At 38.6% G+C, this 15,828-nt stretch overlaps 1 protein-coding gene across 4 annotated transcripts in view; it reads left to right on the top strand.

Moving 5' to 3' along the window:
• Positions 1-11,025, top strand: part of LOC121895254 (solute carrier family 41 member 3) — a 45,747-nt gene extending 34,722 nt beyond the window's left edge. For all 4 annotated transcript variants that reach the window (XM_042408251.1, XM_042408250.1, XM_042408249.1 and 1 more), the window contains 3 exons: positions 3,770-3,904; positions 7,845-7,993; positions 9,303-11,025. In XM_042408251.1, coding sequence (XP_042264185.1) covers positions 3,770-3,904; positions 7,845-7,993; positions 9,303-9,476 — 458 coding nt within the window. In that variant the 3' untranslated portion in view covers positions 9,477-11,025. The remainder of the gene's footprint in view (positions 1-3,769; positions 3,905-7,844; positions 7,994-9,302) is intronic.
• The last annotated feature ends 4,803 nt before the right edge of the window (positions 11,026-15,828 follow it).

Here is a 15,828-nt window from a genome sequence, read left to right as displayed (position 1 = left end):
TTAATTTACAAGTTTAAGGACTTAATTGACTGTTTGCTAAACTTCCCTGATGCTCCCCTGAAGCTTTGGATTTTTCCACATACTAAAGTGGTGCGCATGAGGTTGTAGGAAGAGCAATAATTAGTGTATAAAGAGCTTTGAGGCTATTTTTTGTCTTTCCAAAACCTAAAATATGAGCACAAAAGTGTAAGGAGTGGATTAAACAGTGTGTTCTGTGTATCTGCTGTAATATGAATACATCCAGTCTCTAGTATCTCCCCACTGTGTTGGAGCCGGTCCTGGTCAGTGGCTCTGCCCTGCTCTTCATTACATTTGAGGAAGTTTACACTGCACCAGTCCCAGCCAAACGTGTTATTTGAGGTAGCATTATGTTTGCCAAACACATTAGTCTGACCTCTGTCTTGTCCAAGCTAAGCCAAATAGGGTTATGTCAGAATAAAACAGACGTCTTATCTTACATCTGTCCTCATTATACTTCTAACACTAACTAGCCCTACGTTGCAATACAAGAACAATCCTGTTTCTTTATTCCTACATATACATAAACATTTAAAAGTCATTTGGAGACAGCATTTTCAACCAGCTCATGGATTAGCTCGCTAGTAACAGCTGATAAAATCTGCCAGCAACAGTTGACAAAATCTATGATCCCCAGCTAGAATTGAGAAGCCTGCTTTTGACTACTTTTTTCTGAACAAATTGAATTCTAAGTTGTAAATCTGCCACCATTACCACTGTAAACTGCATATCGATGGCCGAAGAGCAAAACCACCTATCTGAAAAATGCACTTTTTTGAGAAAACTAAAAAAAACTTGTTTTCTTGCAGAATGCTATTTGTTAAGGATACACAATACACTGTTATTATATTATATTATTATATTATGTGTTAACAATACCGACTAGATATTAATGCCTCGCAAAGTGCAGGTAGGAGCTTTTGCGCTTGGTGCAAGTTGGAAGAGGTTCTACAAAACGATGCTCTAAATTAAGTTAATTTTATTTTTAATTTGATTTTAATTATTAAGTTTGTTTTCAGGTAAAAAGATGTAGTAAATGTAATAGTTACTACACTGTAGTATACTTGGGTCAGAATTCCTTAAGTGGGAAATTCCTTAAATTCAGTGCATTTGCTTCCTTGTCCAGACGGACGGGATTATCTTGCAGACAGACTGAATATGAGCAGCTTTCCTTGTTCTCATCATCCAAAGTGAAATCCGCCAATCAGAAAATTCTGCAGATAGGAGGTTTTGTGCTTTGGCCATCGATATGTGCCAATTGACAAGTATAGCAACAGTAACTAAGGCTTAGCAAATGATTTAATGAATTTCATCAAATTTCATCACCCATCACAATGATGTAAAAGCAACTACAACACTGTGGTGGTGTTGCATATTACTCTGCTTGCAGTGAACTATAAAAGTTGATGATGAAAAGATGATGCATGTCAAAGGTCACATTAAATCCATTTACGTCTCAAGGTAGAAACAGAGATCATATCACACTACAGATCCAGTACACGTCGTGGATGGAAAGATGGATAAAGTAGAACTAATCAGGAACAGAGAGAAAGAGAGAGGAGAGAAAACAATGTTTTGCAGTGTGTACTGAATTTGTAAACTGACCCATTTAATCCACATGCTGCTCTTTTCTCCATGAAAAAAGTCCCAATCAGCTGTAAAAATCGGAGACTGAAACTATGAAGATTTAGTTACTTTATACACATAGAAAACTGATTTTCACCTCTTAATGCTGTTGAAGAATGATGAAAAATGCATTGAGACAGAGAAGCGGAGGCAAAAGAGAAGCAGCCTCCAGAATAAGTGGTTTGGCTGTGAGGTGATGCATGCAGGGATCCACTGAGGATAGGAGAAAAGTCGATACAAACCACTAATGGTGCACACCCAGTGTCCTGGCACAGCTGACAGGGCCTTAAATAATCATCCAGTCTTGCTGTCACTGTTTCTCATTTTGTCTCTGCCCATCAGCCTGCTGTTTCTCAATCTCCTTCCTATTCTCTCTCTTTGCACCCCTCTCTGCTAAATTCTAAAATCGCCAATCTGGTTTGAATTTCCCATTTCCCCCACTGGCTTGCATATAAACCAGTATTATGTTATACTAAAGTTTCCCTCGAGTCTTTTCCATCTCACAAAAGAACATCTGTGCCGGTTTTTGGGGTAAATACTTGGATAGGTGTTTGATTTAACTGAATTAGGCACAGATAGCCTTGTCAACACCAAAATTAAAATGGACTTTGAAGACCGGTTGTATCTGGAAATATTGTTTTGCATTTAGCAGAACTGTTTTGAAGAAGGGAATAAAATGGATCAACTCACACTAGGATGAAAGGATGAAATCTTATCTTATAGCTCTAAGGTTTAAACCCAGTGAGCTTTTTTGTTGCACATAACATCTGGGAGAAGTTTAAAAATCTGAAAATGACTTATCAAACAGATCAGACATTTTTACACAAAGTTAGTTAGAAACAAGGTGTCTACCAGAATTAGAAAGACAGCACATAATGGTTTTTGCACATCCAGAGTCAGATTTCACTGTTGAAATCATACAGCTGCATGCTTCTCATTTACTTTCCATACGTACGCGTTGCTGCTCTCATGTTTCTCTGACATATCGGATGGAGCTTTTGTTTGTTTTCATCTCTTTAATTTTGTCAAATGCTGTGTCTCTTCTGGCCAGGTTTTAGCTGTGCTTTGGCCTGTGTGGCTTGGTAAGATAGACTTCACTCTCTCTCTGGAAACTCTGTCCAGATCACAGCCGAGCTAAGCTTGCATCATTACCATAGACTCTATATATAGATGGACGTAGCAAGGCGTGATGTCACCCATTGTTTTGCATTGGAGCTAGTTTGAAGCCCAGAGTTGCTGCTTATAATCAGTGCCATCTTTCCTGTTTGGAACCAGGACCTTCCAAATGAGTGTAGGGTGTTGCCTTTCATGCTCTGGAAACATGCCCCGCTACCTCGCACTGAAGTTAACGCTAACTTACCGGGAACACTGAGCGGTGCACACTTGTGCTAACATTAGCTAACTAACACAGCAGGTATCAAGTAACATTAAATTTACCGAAATACCGTGACAATAGTCTGATTCAGTGCGAGTCCCGCAGCCAGGGAGCAAACTGTCAATCACAGCTGTCAATCAATACCCACACGGCAGACATTAAAGCTACTATTCATCTTTCATGTTATTAACGGAGCAATAATTTCCAAAATGATCACCAGCACACTTGTTAGAGGGCTCGAATTTAATAATTGAGACCATAATGACTCGTTGAAAAAAATAATTGACTCAGTATTTCATGAGAGAAGTGGATGCTTTTTGAATAGGAGTCTATTGGAGCCAAGGATTTTTTGGAGCCAACATCTAGCAGCCGTCAGTGGCATTGCACTTTTAAGGGATTTCCGTATTGGCTTCAATTTCAAGCTTGGTCATCACTTGGCTTAATTTGTGTTCAGGCAACAATGAAACAGATGAAAAGTGTTACTGATTGTTAAGCTTAGTTTACCGCCCCTTGTGGGAAAGAACTTTCTGTTTCAGTTGATAACGATGATTCAAAATCAATATCAGATTTTGAGATGAATCTTTGGGGGAAAAGCAAGTCTTTGTTAGCATTTTTTTTGATAGAATTAAAGTTGCAACCAATGGATACAAGTGGTTGCTCTGCTAATAAAGTAAAGCTCTACACAGCATCATCTGAATCCTCCATTCATACTCACTCAATCTGTCCTCTGTCCTTCTTTCCCCTGTGTAGGAGTGGGTGGTAACTTGGTGGCCATCCAGGCCAGCAGGATCTCAACTTACCTGCACTTCTGGAGCATCCCAGGGGTGCTGCCCTATAAGATGAGGCAGCACTGGCCTAATCCCTGCATCACTTTCTTTTCCTCAGGTAACACTGTCATGCTGGCTTGACAGCACAACATCCATATGTACTGAAAATCTTAGACCTTTAACCCAGGGTGACTTACAAGATTGAATTCCTAGATAGCCGTTGTTCAGTAAGTGGTTGAAATGTTACTTTATATTACAGACTCGGACTAGGCTGACTCTTTGAAGCTGCTCTAATCAATATTTTTACATTAACAATGAATCAAATGACTATGTGTGATATGAAAGTGACAAGCCCACAGAAAACGATCACATGACTCTGCAGGCCCATTCACAGAGCATTTTAGCATCTTTCACTTCATTGTTTTGGTTTTACTGTCCCTAACCTTACCGTACATATTCACTCTTAACACTATCATGAGCAATGTTTTTTAGCAGCAGCAGCTGTGTTCAGCGAAAAAGCTGTAAAAACCCACTGTACACTACCTTTCCAGCATCAAAAAGCAGACAGACAAAACTAGCAACTAGCAACTAAAGAGCCAGATGTTTTTCTCGGGAGCTTCACCAAAAAAGAGCTTAAAAGAGTGAAACATGACTACATCCTTTTTTTTGCAGTTTCAGTCAGCACCATCAGACCTCTAGCAAACACTGTCACTACTGCTAGCTACAGGAGCGAGGAAGCTCATCCACTCACTATGGACAAGTCAAGATTTTAGTAAAAAATGTAAATTGATTATTTTGTAATTGGTTAATCAAACCACCAATTTGCTGCCACTTATCTGGGTCCAGGTTAATTGATTAACTATATTAGTTCTGTAGGAATTATTCATATATTCAGCAGGGAAGTCAAAACGGTTATATAAATGTCAATAAATTAATGCACTTAATAAATCATTGTTGGACTTATTGTCCCTACTGGTTTTCCATCATTCATTGAGCAATATGATTGTAAAAAAGTTGTTAAATTGCATCTCATATGGTGTTAAGAAGGTCTTAAAAAGTCTTAAATTTAATTTGGTGAACCCTGCAGAAACCTTGGTTAATGTTGTGTGAATTATCAAATCAATTAACAGCTTTAATATTATTATAGTTGATGATATGATCTTAATTAGTTTCGAAAAGGCAAACAGTATATAAGGGTTTACTCATCCTTGGAAGATAGCTATGAATCCCCCTGTTAGTGTCTAGACACTGATGATGATGAAAGAATAATGGATTTAATTTCTTAATGGTATATTATGCAGGATTTTCCTAAAAAACAATGTATAGACTCATACACAATGAAAAAACTGGATGGCAGATAAATTCTTACAGCTAAATGCAGACAAAACAGAAATGCTTATCCCTCCTAGTCTTGTCCCTAAGATAAGGGATGGTCTTGAGTCTCGTCGGTTAAATCCTCCATAAGAAATCTAGGTGTCACTATGAATCAGGCTCTGACTCTGGACCAACATGTCAAGTGTCTGATTTGCTCTTGATTTTTTCAGCTCAGGCCCATTGTGTCTCAAGCAGAGATGGAAATGTTAATTTGTGCTTTTATATCTTCCTGTCTTGACCATTGTAACTCCCTTTTCACTTGCCTCAGCAAAACTTGGATCGTTTACAAGTGGTCCAAAATGCTGCTGCTAAACCCTTGACCAGGTCCTCTAAAAGGCCTCATGTGACACAATTCTGATTGCTCTTCACTGGCTCCCCATCAAATTCACAATCCAATTCAAAGCTCTTGTGATCACCGATAGAGCTCTACATGGTCAGAGATTTACTGCAGCCCTGAGTCACCAGCAGGTCTCTAAGGTCCTCTGATCAGGGTTTGCTGGTTGTTCCTCAAACTAGATTTAAAACTAAGCTTCTGGGCATCAGTGGGTGTGTAGCCCTCAGCCAGTAACAGTATGCAGGGTGTGAGTTCAGGACTCATAGTGAAGTCACCAGGTTACATAGCTGTCTGCTGTCTGTCTGCTCTCTGTCTCTGTGTCATGGACATACATATAAAGAGCTGCAAGTTTGTGAGTCTGCTTGACCGAGGGCAGGGCTGAGCTGCACACACAGAGCAGAGAGGCCACAGCAGACAGGATGAAGCTCTGCATTCACACAAAATCTGGTAATGCAGCACCTTCCCGCAGGGTTGTGCGGAGGTGTGGGCATGTTTATTTGTGCTTTAGAAGGTAACCACCATTAAACAATCAGAAAATAACTTTTAAGAGAGAGCGAGAACAAAGCCTTGAATCAAATAAGATTCACAGCTTTGTTCTTGCTCTCTTCATTCACTCTCAGGCTTGCTCAACTACCGCTTCTCTCTCTCTCTCTCTTGCGCGCTAGTTGAGCTGGGAGGGAGGGTCCAACTTTGAATGCAGTGTGTTTACAAACACCAACCGACTGCATAGTATACCTTTAAAGCCCTACTAGTGACATTATAGCCTAACCTGTCTAGTAACATGTCAATAACAGAGATATGTGAAATCCATAGGTGAAAGCAGACAATGGCTTCTGTATTGATGGATCATCTGTCCTAAGCGATGACTTCTTGCTTGATTTTACAGTAAATACCCATAAATCTTCCTCCTCAGTGGCCAGGCCCAGTTTTACGAGGATGCAAAAGTATGCATAGCACCCTCCGTTGAAATTTGAATAATAAATGCCAGGCACAGAGGCGCATGGACTGTGTGCACGTGCATGTGCACCTGCTATTTTGGTTCATAAGTGCAGCAGTGCGATGTGCAAAAGGGCGGAGTGAAGGTGAATATAGATCAACAGGTGTAGCGATTATAAATACTCTCTCAGCCAGTCACGTCACTGCTCTCATGGCTGTGAAACAGCTGTGCCAATCACAGTTAAATGTGATAACGACAGCTCAGCAAACGGAAAGCTTTTCTTCAGGAAATGTCTGGACAGTTCAGAGCATCACATCCTGAACACACATCACCACAAATCTGCACCCATAGACAGATGGAGTAGTTTTTTCATCAGGTAGTTACTATAATAACAATAGAAATAAGAAATAAAGAAATTGATTTGGTAATGCAATGTGTTTCAAGGATAAAACATGAGGCGCTACTTTGCTAAAAAGAAAGTTGGAAAAGAGGCTGATGAGCCCTTCATAAAAAAACCAAATACTGCGTTATAACTGACCAGTCTGATGTGTGTAGAAGTGTGTGGTTATACTGTAGCAGCCTGGTTACATCAGGCGATTTAATGAGGGTAAACACAGTGAACAGTGATGTGTAACGGCACTGTGCTCTGGCACAGCACTTCTCAGAGGCTGCGGATTTATCAACATATCAGTCCTGCTGCCTTCAGATGCTGCAGGAATTTAATGAACTGAAGGAGAAGGTCCTCATACAGTATAAACAGCTGTTGACAACAAACACTGTAAGAATCACCCACTTCAATTTATAGATCAACGCAGACTGATTTACTGACTTTTCTACTTTTGCCGATTTTGGTCAAAGTGTTTAATTTGAATAAATTATTTATATTTTAAGCATTAATCTGTTGTTGCAGCACATCTGCAGCAAGTATTTAGGTCGAAACACAGGCATCTGATACTGTATCTGTAGCTTATGTGACGCTCACAAAAAGAGCAGGATTTTATGAGGATGACATATGACTGCAGCGTTCTACTACAGTCATACGTCATTGTTCCATTTTAGCAACAGCTTAAATTTTTGAACTCTGAGCTCAAATTGAATTATTTGTCAAAAAATATTTGGCAACAGTGTGGCTAATAAACATTGACAGGAAATGACTCAGAAAAATATGAAATATCTTAAAAATGCCAAAGTACACTGGAGGGAGGCTTTAAGAACTGGATGGATTTGACCTGGAGTAAAACATCCTGAGGGGCTTGTTAAACACAAGCTGTGCTGGTTCTCAACAACATGAAACACCTGAAATGGAACCATTTTTGAGCACCAACACATGCATAAATTTATCATGCTACCACAATATCGTAACCTTCCTGTTTACCAAACTGAATGAATGCTTCTCTTCTCTATGTCTCTCAGGGGTGAATTCCAAGTCAGCACGGGTGCTTCTGATGCTGGTCATCCCCGGTCATCTGGTCTTCCTCTACGCCATCTCTCTGCTGCAGGGGAAGGAGGCGCCTATCACTGTAGCCTTCACCATCTGCTACCTGTGTGCTGCTCTGCTACAGGTAAACTGATGCAGTTTCATGCACACACTTTGTGAGGTGTTTTCATGCCCCCCATTCACTACAAGAAATAAAAGAAAGGAAATCATTTTGATTTCCTTGTTCGTGGTTGTTAACACTGACCAGTTTCACATAGACTCACTGGCCTTGGAGCAGAGAATTTTCACACAACACTCTGATTCAAACTGTGGAAACCAGTCATCTGAAGGTACATTGTAAGGCTTTGTACAGTGTGATAAAAATGGCTGCTGCCACCTGATACCTAACTGTGAAATGACCTGTGCCAGGTGTTGGTGTTTCAGCGGCTTGGTGAGATTAAGATTTGCTCCAGGATAGAACCAAAAGTATTCTTCATGCCTGCCACGGTCCCCTTTCTGACCTCCTCAACATAATATCCGCTGTTAGTGTTTAACAGCCTGGCTGATTGAATAAAAGAACACACACAAAACAGAAAAACACACATATACAGTATATCCATTATCAGCATTTGAGGGTACTAGTGCAGTGGTTCTCCAACCATTTTTGTCTGACGTACCCCAACAACAGACACCCATCATGCTCCAAATACATTCTTTTGAATTGATTTTAAACTGGATGTTGTTTCTCACTAGTTTGTCATACAATTGAATTATTAATGCTTGGGCGGGTTGGTTTGGTCAAGTATTCCTTCTACATCCATTCGGAATGGCAGAAGCTGGATTTTACAGCCATTTATCCATTACCTTTAACTCTTAGCCATCTATTCCAACCATTTCCCATTACTTTTAGTACACTATTCCAACCATTTATCCTTTACTTTTAGCTATGTATTCCAACCATCTTTCAATTTCTTCTAGGTAACTTTTACAACCATTTAATCATTACTTTCAGCTAACTATTCCAACCATTTATCTTATTTTAAGCTAACTATTCCAGACATTTATCCATTCCTTTTAGCAAGTTAAAAGTAATGGATAAACATCTTTTTCAGCTGTTTAATCATTAATTTTAGCCAACAGTTCCACCTTTAACTTTATCTATTAGTTATAATATCTATTTCAACTGTTTATCTATTATCTTTTACTAACTATTTCAACCATTTATCCATTTCTGTAAAATTTCAAGTATGTATCAATTCAGCTATTTAATCATTACTTTTAGCTACACTGTTACATCCATTTCTTTTAACTATTGCAACTGTTGAATCCATTACTTTTCTGTATGTATTTACACTGTTCATCCATTACTTTTAACAATCATTTTAACTATTTAATCATAACTTTTAGCTAAATATTTTTTTCTCTCTTATCGCTGCCTTTCCTTCTCCATCCAGGTGGCCATCCTCCTTTACGTGGCTGACCTCATTGTCCGTGTGATGTGGAGACGGAGTCTGGACCCTGACAACTTCTCCATTCCCTACCTGACAGCCCTGGGGGATCTGCTGGGCACTGGCTTTCTGGCCCTCTGCTTCCACTGTGTTGCACTGGTTGGAAGCCTGGGTCTCTGAGTTTTTCCCCTTCGCCTCTTAACTCTTAGACAGCCACTGTCTTGTTGCACCCATTTTGTTTTATTTACACAGAGATGCTTTTGATTGGACAATAAGGCAATTTCTGATCTTTATCACTGGGCAGTTCATATGGCACAGGTGATAAATTTACACCCATACATCTGACCTTACAGTATTCAGACATTTTGAGACATGATTTCTGGTCATCAGTGCATCTATTTTGAACTTAAGTTTACAATCATTCCTTTTCATCTCTGTCTGTCTTTTGGTTTAACTGCACTAACTAAATTTGTGGTTGGAGAGTGTGCTCTCCCTGTCTCTCATATCATCTCATCTCTTTGGCTTCATCAAAAGAATATGTAGCAAATTGACATCATAGCAGCAAGACAGCGTAACAGCATATCAATTGTGTAGTCCAGTAGAAATTTTTGTTCCAACAGCCTTGACTGTGAAAAATTGGTCTGTTTGTGGACTTTTATTTGAACAGACTGTACTATGCATTAATGCTGGAGGTTGTGGAGGTCGGTATGTGGTATGTGTTGGTAAGTGTCATACACTAACTGGAATCATCATTACTCATCATTGCTTAGAATGAGTGGGACAAATCAGGTTCAGTACCTGTAACACAGAGGAATGTTTCGTCATCACATGAAAAACTTGTATCTCAGTTATTATCCATTTAATGGACTTTATGTATTGTAACCCAAAGCTCCCCTTTTCATGAGGTTTTCTGCAAATTAATTTTTAAGAGGTAACAGAGACAGAACAGGGGTAATTGGTACATTTTAAGGACACAGACAAATGGCATGGCTTCACAGTGGAAACAGTTTGATTAGGATAGGGAGACAATATCAGTAGGTGAGGTGGAGGTTTGTGTCAATCATGAGCAATGGAATCACCTCTGCTCTGACAGTTTCATGACATCAGTAAACATCAGACATGCAGATATCAGTGCAGACCGGATCCACCTAAACACTGCTCATTCAGTGGATACGTGCAGATCTGTTGATATGCAGCACCTAAAAACTATCACAGGAGATGGCATTTTTAGCAGCTCTGTTCACTGGATATCCATTTACCAGTGTTTCTGTGAAGTGAGATGAAGAGTCAAATATAATGGATCATAAAGACTTAAAGAGGGACGGCATCCACTAGCAAGTTTCTGACGTTTCTAAATGATGTGTTTGTGTCCAGAATCCCTACTTGTCACACGTCATGGCACATAGTGGGATAAAATCTAAATTGTTAAGGTTTAAAGTATGATCTGGTGCTGACTTCCATGTTCACAAAACAGCCACGGCACAAAAATCCCTGCAACCCTCGACTTCTATTCCTTCTCCTGCTCTTTCCTTCCTCTGCTGAGAAGTCAACAAAACACCAAACAGGCACAGGTGGGAGATGAACCTTGTGCCCAGCGAAAACACCACAAAATGAGCCCAGTGTCTCCAGTATATTCAATATGCAGATGATATATTGCTGTTTGTTGTACATACAGTAGATATATACATGGTTATTAAACTGACACTTGCGTTTAAAATAGTGATAGTTATAAGCAATGTTTTTTCTTTTTTCAAAGGCCCAAATTGTGTTTCAATGCACTTTGAAGTTCTGCAAAATGTATCTACACCTCTCACAATGTGTATAGCAATCTCGCTATAAAAAAAGTTAGCGAAACAGCAGTGAATTGATGCAGATGACCTCTATAAGTTTGGGGTATTCATTTTCATCTGTCAGCCCAGGTTTATGTGTTTATATCTACTGTGTAGCAGCAGAGGATCTCACCTCACCACTTAGCAGTCCCTTTAAAGTAGGTTTCACAGAGCCTTACAGTTCATTATGATGGTATTCTGTTCGAACCATAAAACCTCATTATAGCAGTGAGTGCATATACATGCACACGTTACTCTTTAAAGTCATGTTTAAGCATCCTCATATTGCAGTTATGCACATTTACATTTACATGAATACTAAAAAGATAATCATTAGTATGGATTCAGAGATTACAGTGTGAAGTACACCTGGCTATCTCTAGATCCCTGCTATCATACTTACAGTTCTTAATACATATATGAGCTTCACATCAAAGATTTGTACAATATCTCAGTGCAGTACATACTGTATATGTGTGTAAATGCACTCATGAAGCCACATGGAACATTTTTTGTTGTTTGCTGTATACTCATTTTTAGAGACAAACCTCATAAACACTGAAATTAGAAACATTTCTCAGAAACAACCCGTCGTGTCAATAACTTATCTTCTATGTGAGGTATTTCAGTGTTAATAGTGCTTTGCTATAAGCTTTAATCGTGACACTGTTACACAGTACTTTCTACACTAGAAGGTAATGAACTATAGATGTGTACTATTTGAGTCACAGTTTATCTCACTCGAACTTACTCTATGAGATCTATGTGTTAACTGTGATACTGTGAGAATTAGACCACAGCTAAGGTTGTGTTGTACCAGCACATAAGTGTGTCTTAATCAGTAGGGCTGGACGATATGACCTACAATCTGTGTCATGATAAACTGTCACATTCACAGAGAGAGCAATGAATGTAATAAAGCAGATGATGTATTGCTTTTTGTTGCACATACAGTAGATATACACTACAGTACAATATTATTAAAATGGTACATGCAAACACTAGTGGGTGCTGTAACTATTTTCAAAGAGTTTATTCATTATTTATTATTCATCCATTATTTCAGTTATTAAAAGGGATAGTTTGACATTTTGGGAATTGCACTCACTTGCTTTGTTGCCGCGAGTTAGATAAGAAGATTGATGCTACTCTCATGTCTGTGCGCTAAATATGAAGCTGGAGCCAGCAGGCAATTAGCTTAGCTTAGCATGAAGACTGGAAGCAGGGGGAAACAGCTAGTCTGAAACTGTCTGAAGCTGGAAAAATCTGCCTACCAGCAGCCCTAAAGCTGACTAATAAACAAGTTATGGTTTTATGGGGAGTTTCCTTTTGTAACCAGTCTATTTCTTGGACAGGACAGTGACAGGCTAACAACCTCGTTATTACAATACTCCAGAAAGCCACTGCACCCAGCCAAGAAACAGATCCAGCTTCATATTTAGCGCACAGACATGAGATTGGTCTGTATCAATCTTCTCATCTAACTCGTGAAGTGAAAAAGCGTTTCGTAAAATGTCAATTTTTTGTTTATCATCCAGCCCTATTAATAGGTATGTAAAAGAGTGTGATGGCAAAATACCTGATTGCAAACTTGCACTTTTGTTTCAATAGTTGTTTAAAGTTGCCTTGAAAACAAATTAAATGTCAACTGTGTCTTATCCAACATCTCCCCATCTACAACCATGTCAGTGTTAAAGAAGTAGTTGCTTTATTTAAATGTTGCAACAGTCCTTCCTTTTTTGCTGTCAATAGGAAAAACTTTGTACTGTACTTCAATGTTGACACTGCCACGTTATGAATTTAGGGGCTTTTAAAATGCCTTTTTTTCTAATCTTGCTGTGTTCAGTGTCACTTGAGCTTCCACACCTGTGTTATGTCTTCTGTGTGCGCAAAGATGAAGTGCGGTTTCAAAAATGTGACAAATGTTTGGTGAGTGTTTATGTGATCTTGTGGCTATGAAGTTATATTTTAATAAAAACCAAACGTGTAATGAAAAATGTGTCACTTTGGCACCATGAGTATTAGTATTAGTATTAGTATTAGTAGGGTTTTTAAAATAGGTGAAAGATTGTTTCATCATTTCATTTGATCATCAGAATAATTTGGAAGGTGCTTTAATCACTGAAAAATTTTACATAGTGACTTTACAAAAATGTTAAATTACAGATTTTGTCACTAGCATGTCTAGAAATCTAAAATTTTATTAGTTATTTTGTATTTTTCAGCTACATGACTCTTGAAATATCATTTGGGAATTTTTTTCTGTTTTCCAAGGATGGCTTGTTCATCCAGCACTGCAGCCATCCACAAGTAATGTGCCAAGGGGGAAAACAAGGTCATCTTTGTCCAGTACAACTAAATGGAAAGCTTCCCTTACTGTCATACAAAAAAACACCTTTGAGAGAGGATCTCTGACTTTAATTTAACTGTGTTTGTGATGAGAAACAAAAAATGACCACACACACTCAAGTGCTGCTGTTAAGGGATTGTATTTGTCAAAAACTTCAAGGTAACCAGCCAGTCAACTATCAGAAAGTGCACTTCAGTTATCACATTCACAGTTTTGTGGCACAAGTAAACTGGTGCATGAGAGATTCTTTGAGATTGTGCTTTGTTCACTTTTTCACAGTGACTCACCAAGTCACAGGTCTGACTAAAGGAACATTTCTACAGATGTGGCTGGAGGTGTCTGACTAGCCGTGTTCATACACAGCAGTGTCCGAGCATTTGAGATGAATATACAGTATGTTTGATCCCTTTTAAAGAACAAGCTACTTGTAAAACTTGGAAAAAAGTAAATTATATATATTTTGTGCAGCAAGTCATCAAGCCAATAAGAAGAAAACAACATGAAGGGTGTGATTGGATTTTGGCAAGTCACAGCTTCCTGCATATTATGGCTTAAATCACACACTGCTTCACAGCAGCGCATTAAAAATGAAAACCCTGTAATCCATGGCTGAAATCATAGCCGAAAGGAAAAATAAAATGTGGCATACAGTAAGCATGATGAAACAAATTTAAGGCTTGAATAAAAAGATGGAGTCACTTATAAAGACAGCTTTTAACAAATTACCCATACTCACTCACAGATATTGCACTTTTCAAAGCATGTCTACAGGCATAAAAAGGCAATGTTTCCAGATAATAATGTTCAGTATAATGAAATATTTTACAAAAGACATCTGGTAGATAAAGAGATTAAATTAAAGACAATTTCCTTTTAGCTCAACGCCAGCCTGTCTTGACATGCGCTAGCAAAATTGTGCACGCTTTTTCAGCAAAACTGGAACTAATATCCTGAGACTGCAGGAGACAGCCATTTCAATGGAAATGTTACATTTTGTTGTTTGGTATTGAATTCTTGTTATTCTCAGAGACAACCAGCTAAACAAAAACATGTCAGGTCCAGATGAATCCCAGCACTTATCTAACACATGTTAGATTGGTATCTTGATAAACAGGCAATAATACCGGGAGGCTACAAGATAGTCCAAGTAAGACTTTGTGTACACTGAAAAATCACTTGCTGTTGCTATGGGAAATGTACGGAATCACAAATTGAAGATAGTAGATGTAGGTGAAAAGTGAAAGTGAATACTATGCGTCCTCACACACAGACACTGATCATCACAGATGTATGAGATAATAACTAGGTCTGAGCAGGGGATTTTACTGCAGCTTTTCTTATTACATGTTAATTATTTCCTAATGATTTCATACAAAATTTTCTGGAAAGAACAATGTAATTTGGTTGCAACAGAAGGCAAAAAAATATGGACTGACACTGTTATTTTAGTTAGAGTTTAATTAGTTTGTGTGTCGAGTACTACAGCATTTAAACCTGAGTAAGTATTTATTCATATTTTATTTATAATCAGAAACTGTATTCGTCATGCTGTATGTGTTGACTAAAAGGCTTAAAAGTGTCAACTGAATATAATCTGTTTGACCCAAAACTGATGTCAAATTCCAAAAGTCTTTACAGGAAACGTTCTAGTAAATTATCAGGAATTTAAGAATGTGGAAAAATACAGCAGTCGCATTATTACTTTAACAAATCATCTTCATCTCAAGTCAATCTCAATTTGACTTGTCATTCTCAATTTCTTTCATTCTGCCATTCACGGATACAGAAACAAGTGAAAGTATCCTCAAACTACATAAAAACAGTCACAGTAGATTACTCTACTAGTTTAAAAAAAGATGCTGGCTTCACAAATTCACTGGCAGATTTGACTGTTTCAAAATGATGTCAGCCTAGTTAATGTTACTGCCTCTAGTTTCAGAAAATAAGACTATTATTTAAGCCTGCATGAGGCATCTGTTAAAACTGATATTTTCGCAGTGCAAACCATTCATAAAAGTTGCTACCTTAAACTGTAAATTCACTAACATTTGCTGAGCAAGGACCTGCAGTGATGACTGTAGCTGGGTTAACCCCTTAATGTGTCTGCCTTCACGCTAACAAGGGCAGCTCTGACCAGAGGTGTTGCTGGGCTGGACTCAGGCCCTGACCACAGCTATGTGGCTGTTTGTTCAGCATACCTGCCCAGAGCTAAATACAGACAGCGATAGAGGAGGGATGGCGAGCTTTTACTTGAATTACAAAGTGACTGTGAATTTTCCTGGAAGTGACTCATATGTATATGTATGATAGTGTGAACGAGTGCTGTGACGAGTTAGATAAAACAAGCGTCAGA

The sequence above is a fragment of the Thunnus maccoyii genome, chromosome 4, assembly GCF_910596095.1.
Source record: "Thunnus maccoyii chromosome 4, fThuMac1.1, whole genome shotgun sequence".
NCBI classification, from domain to species: domain Eukaryota; kingdom Metazoa; phylum Chordata; class Actinopteri; order Scombriformes; family Scombridae; genus Thunnus; species Thunnus maccoyii.
Note: the sequence above shows the minus strand (reverse complement) of the source record. Positions and strands in the feature narration are given on the sequence as shown.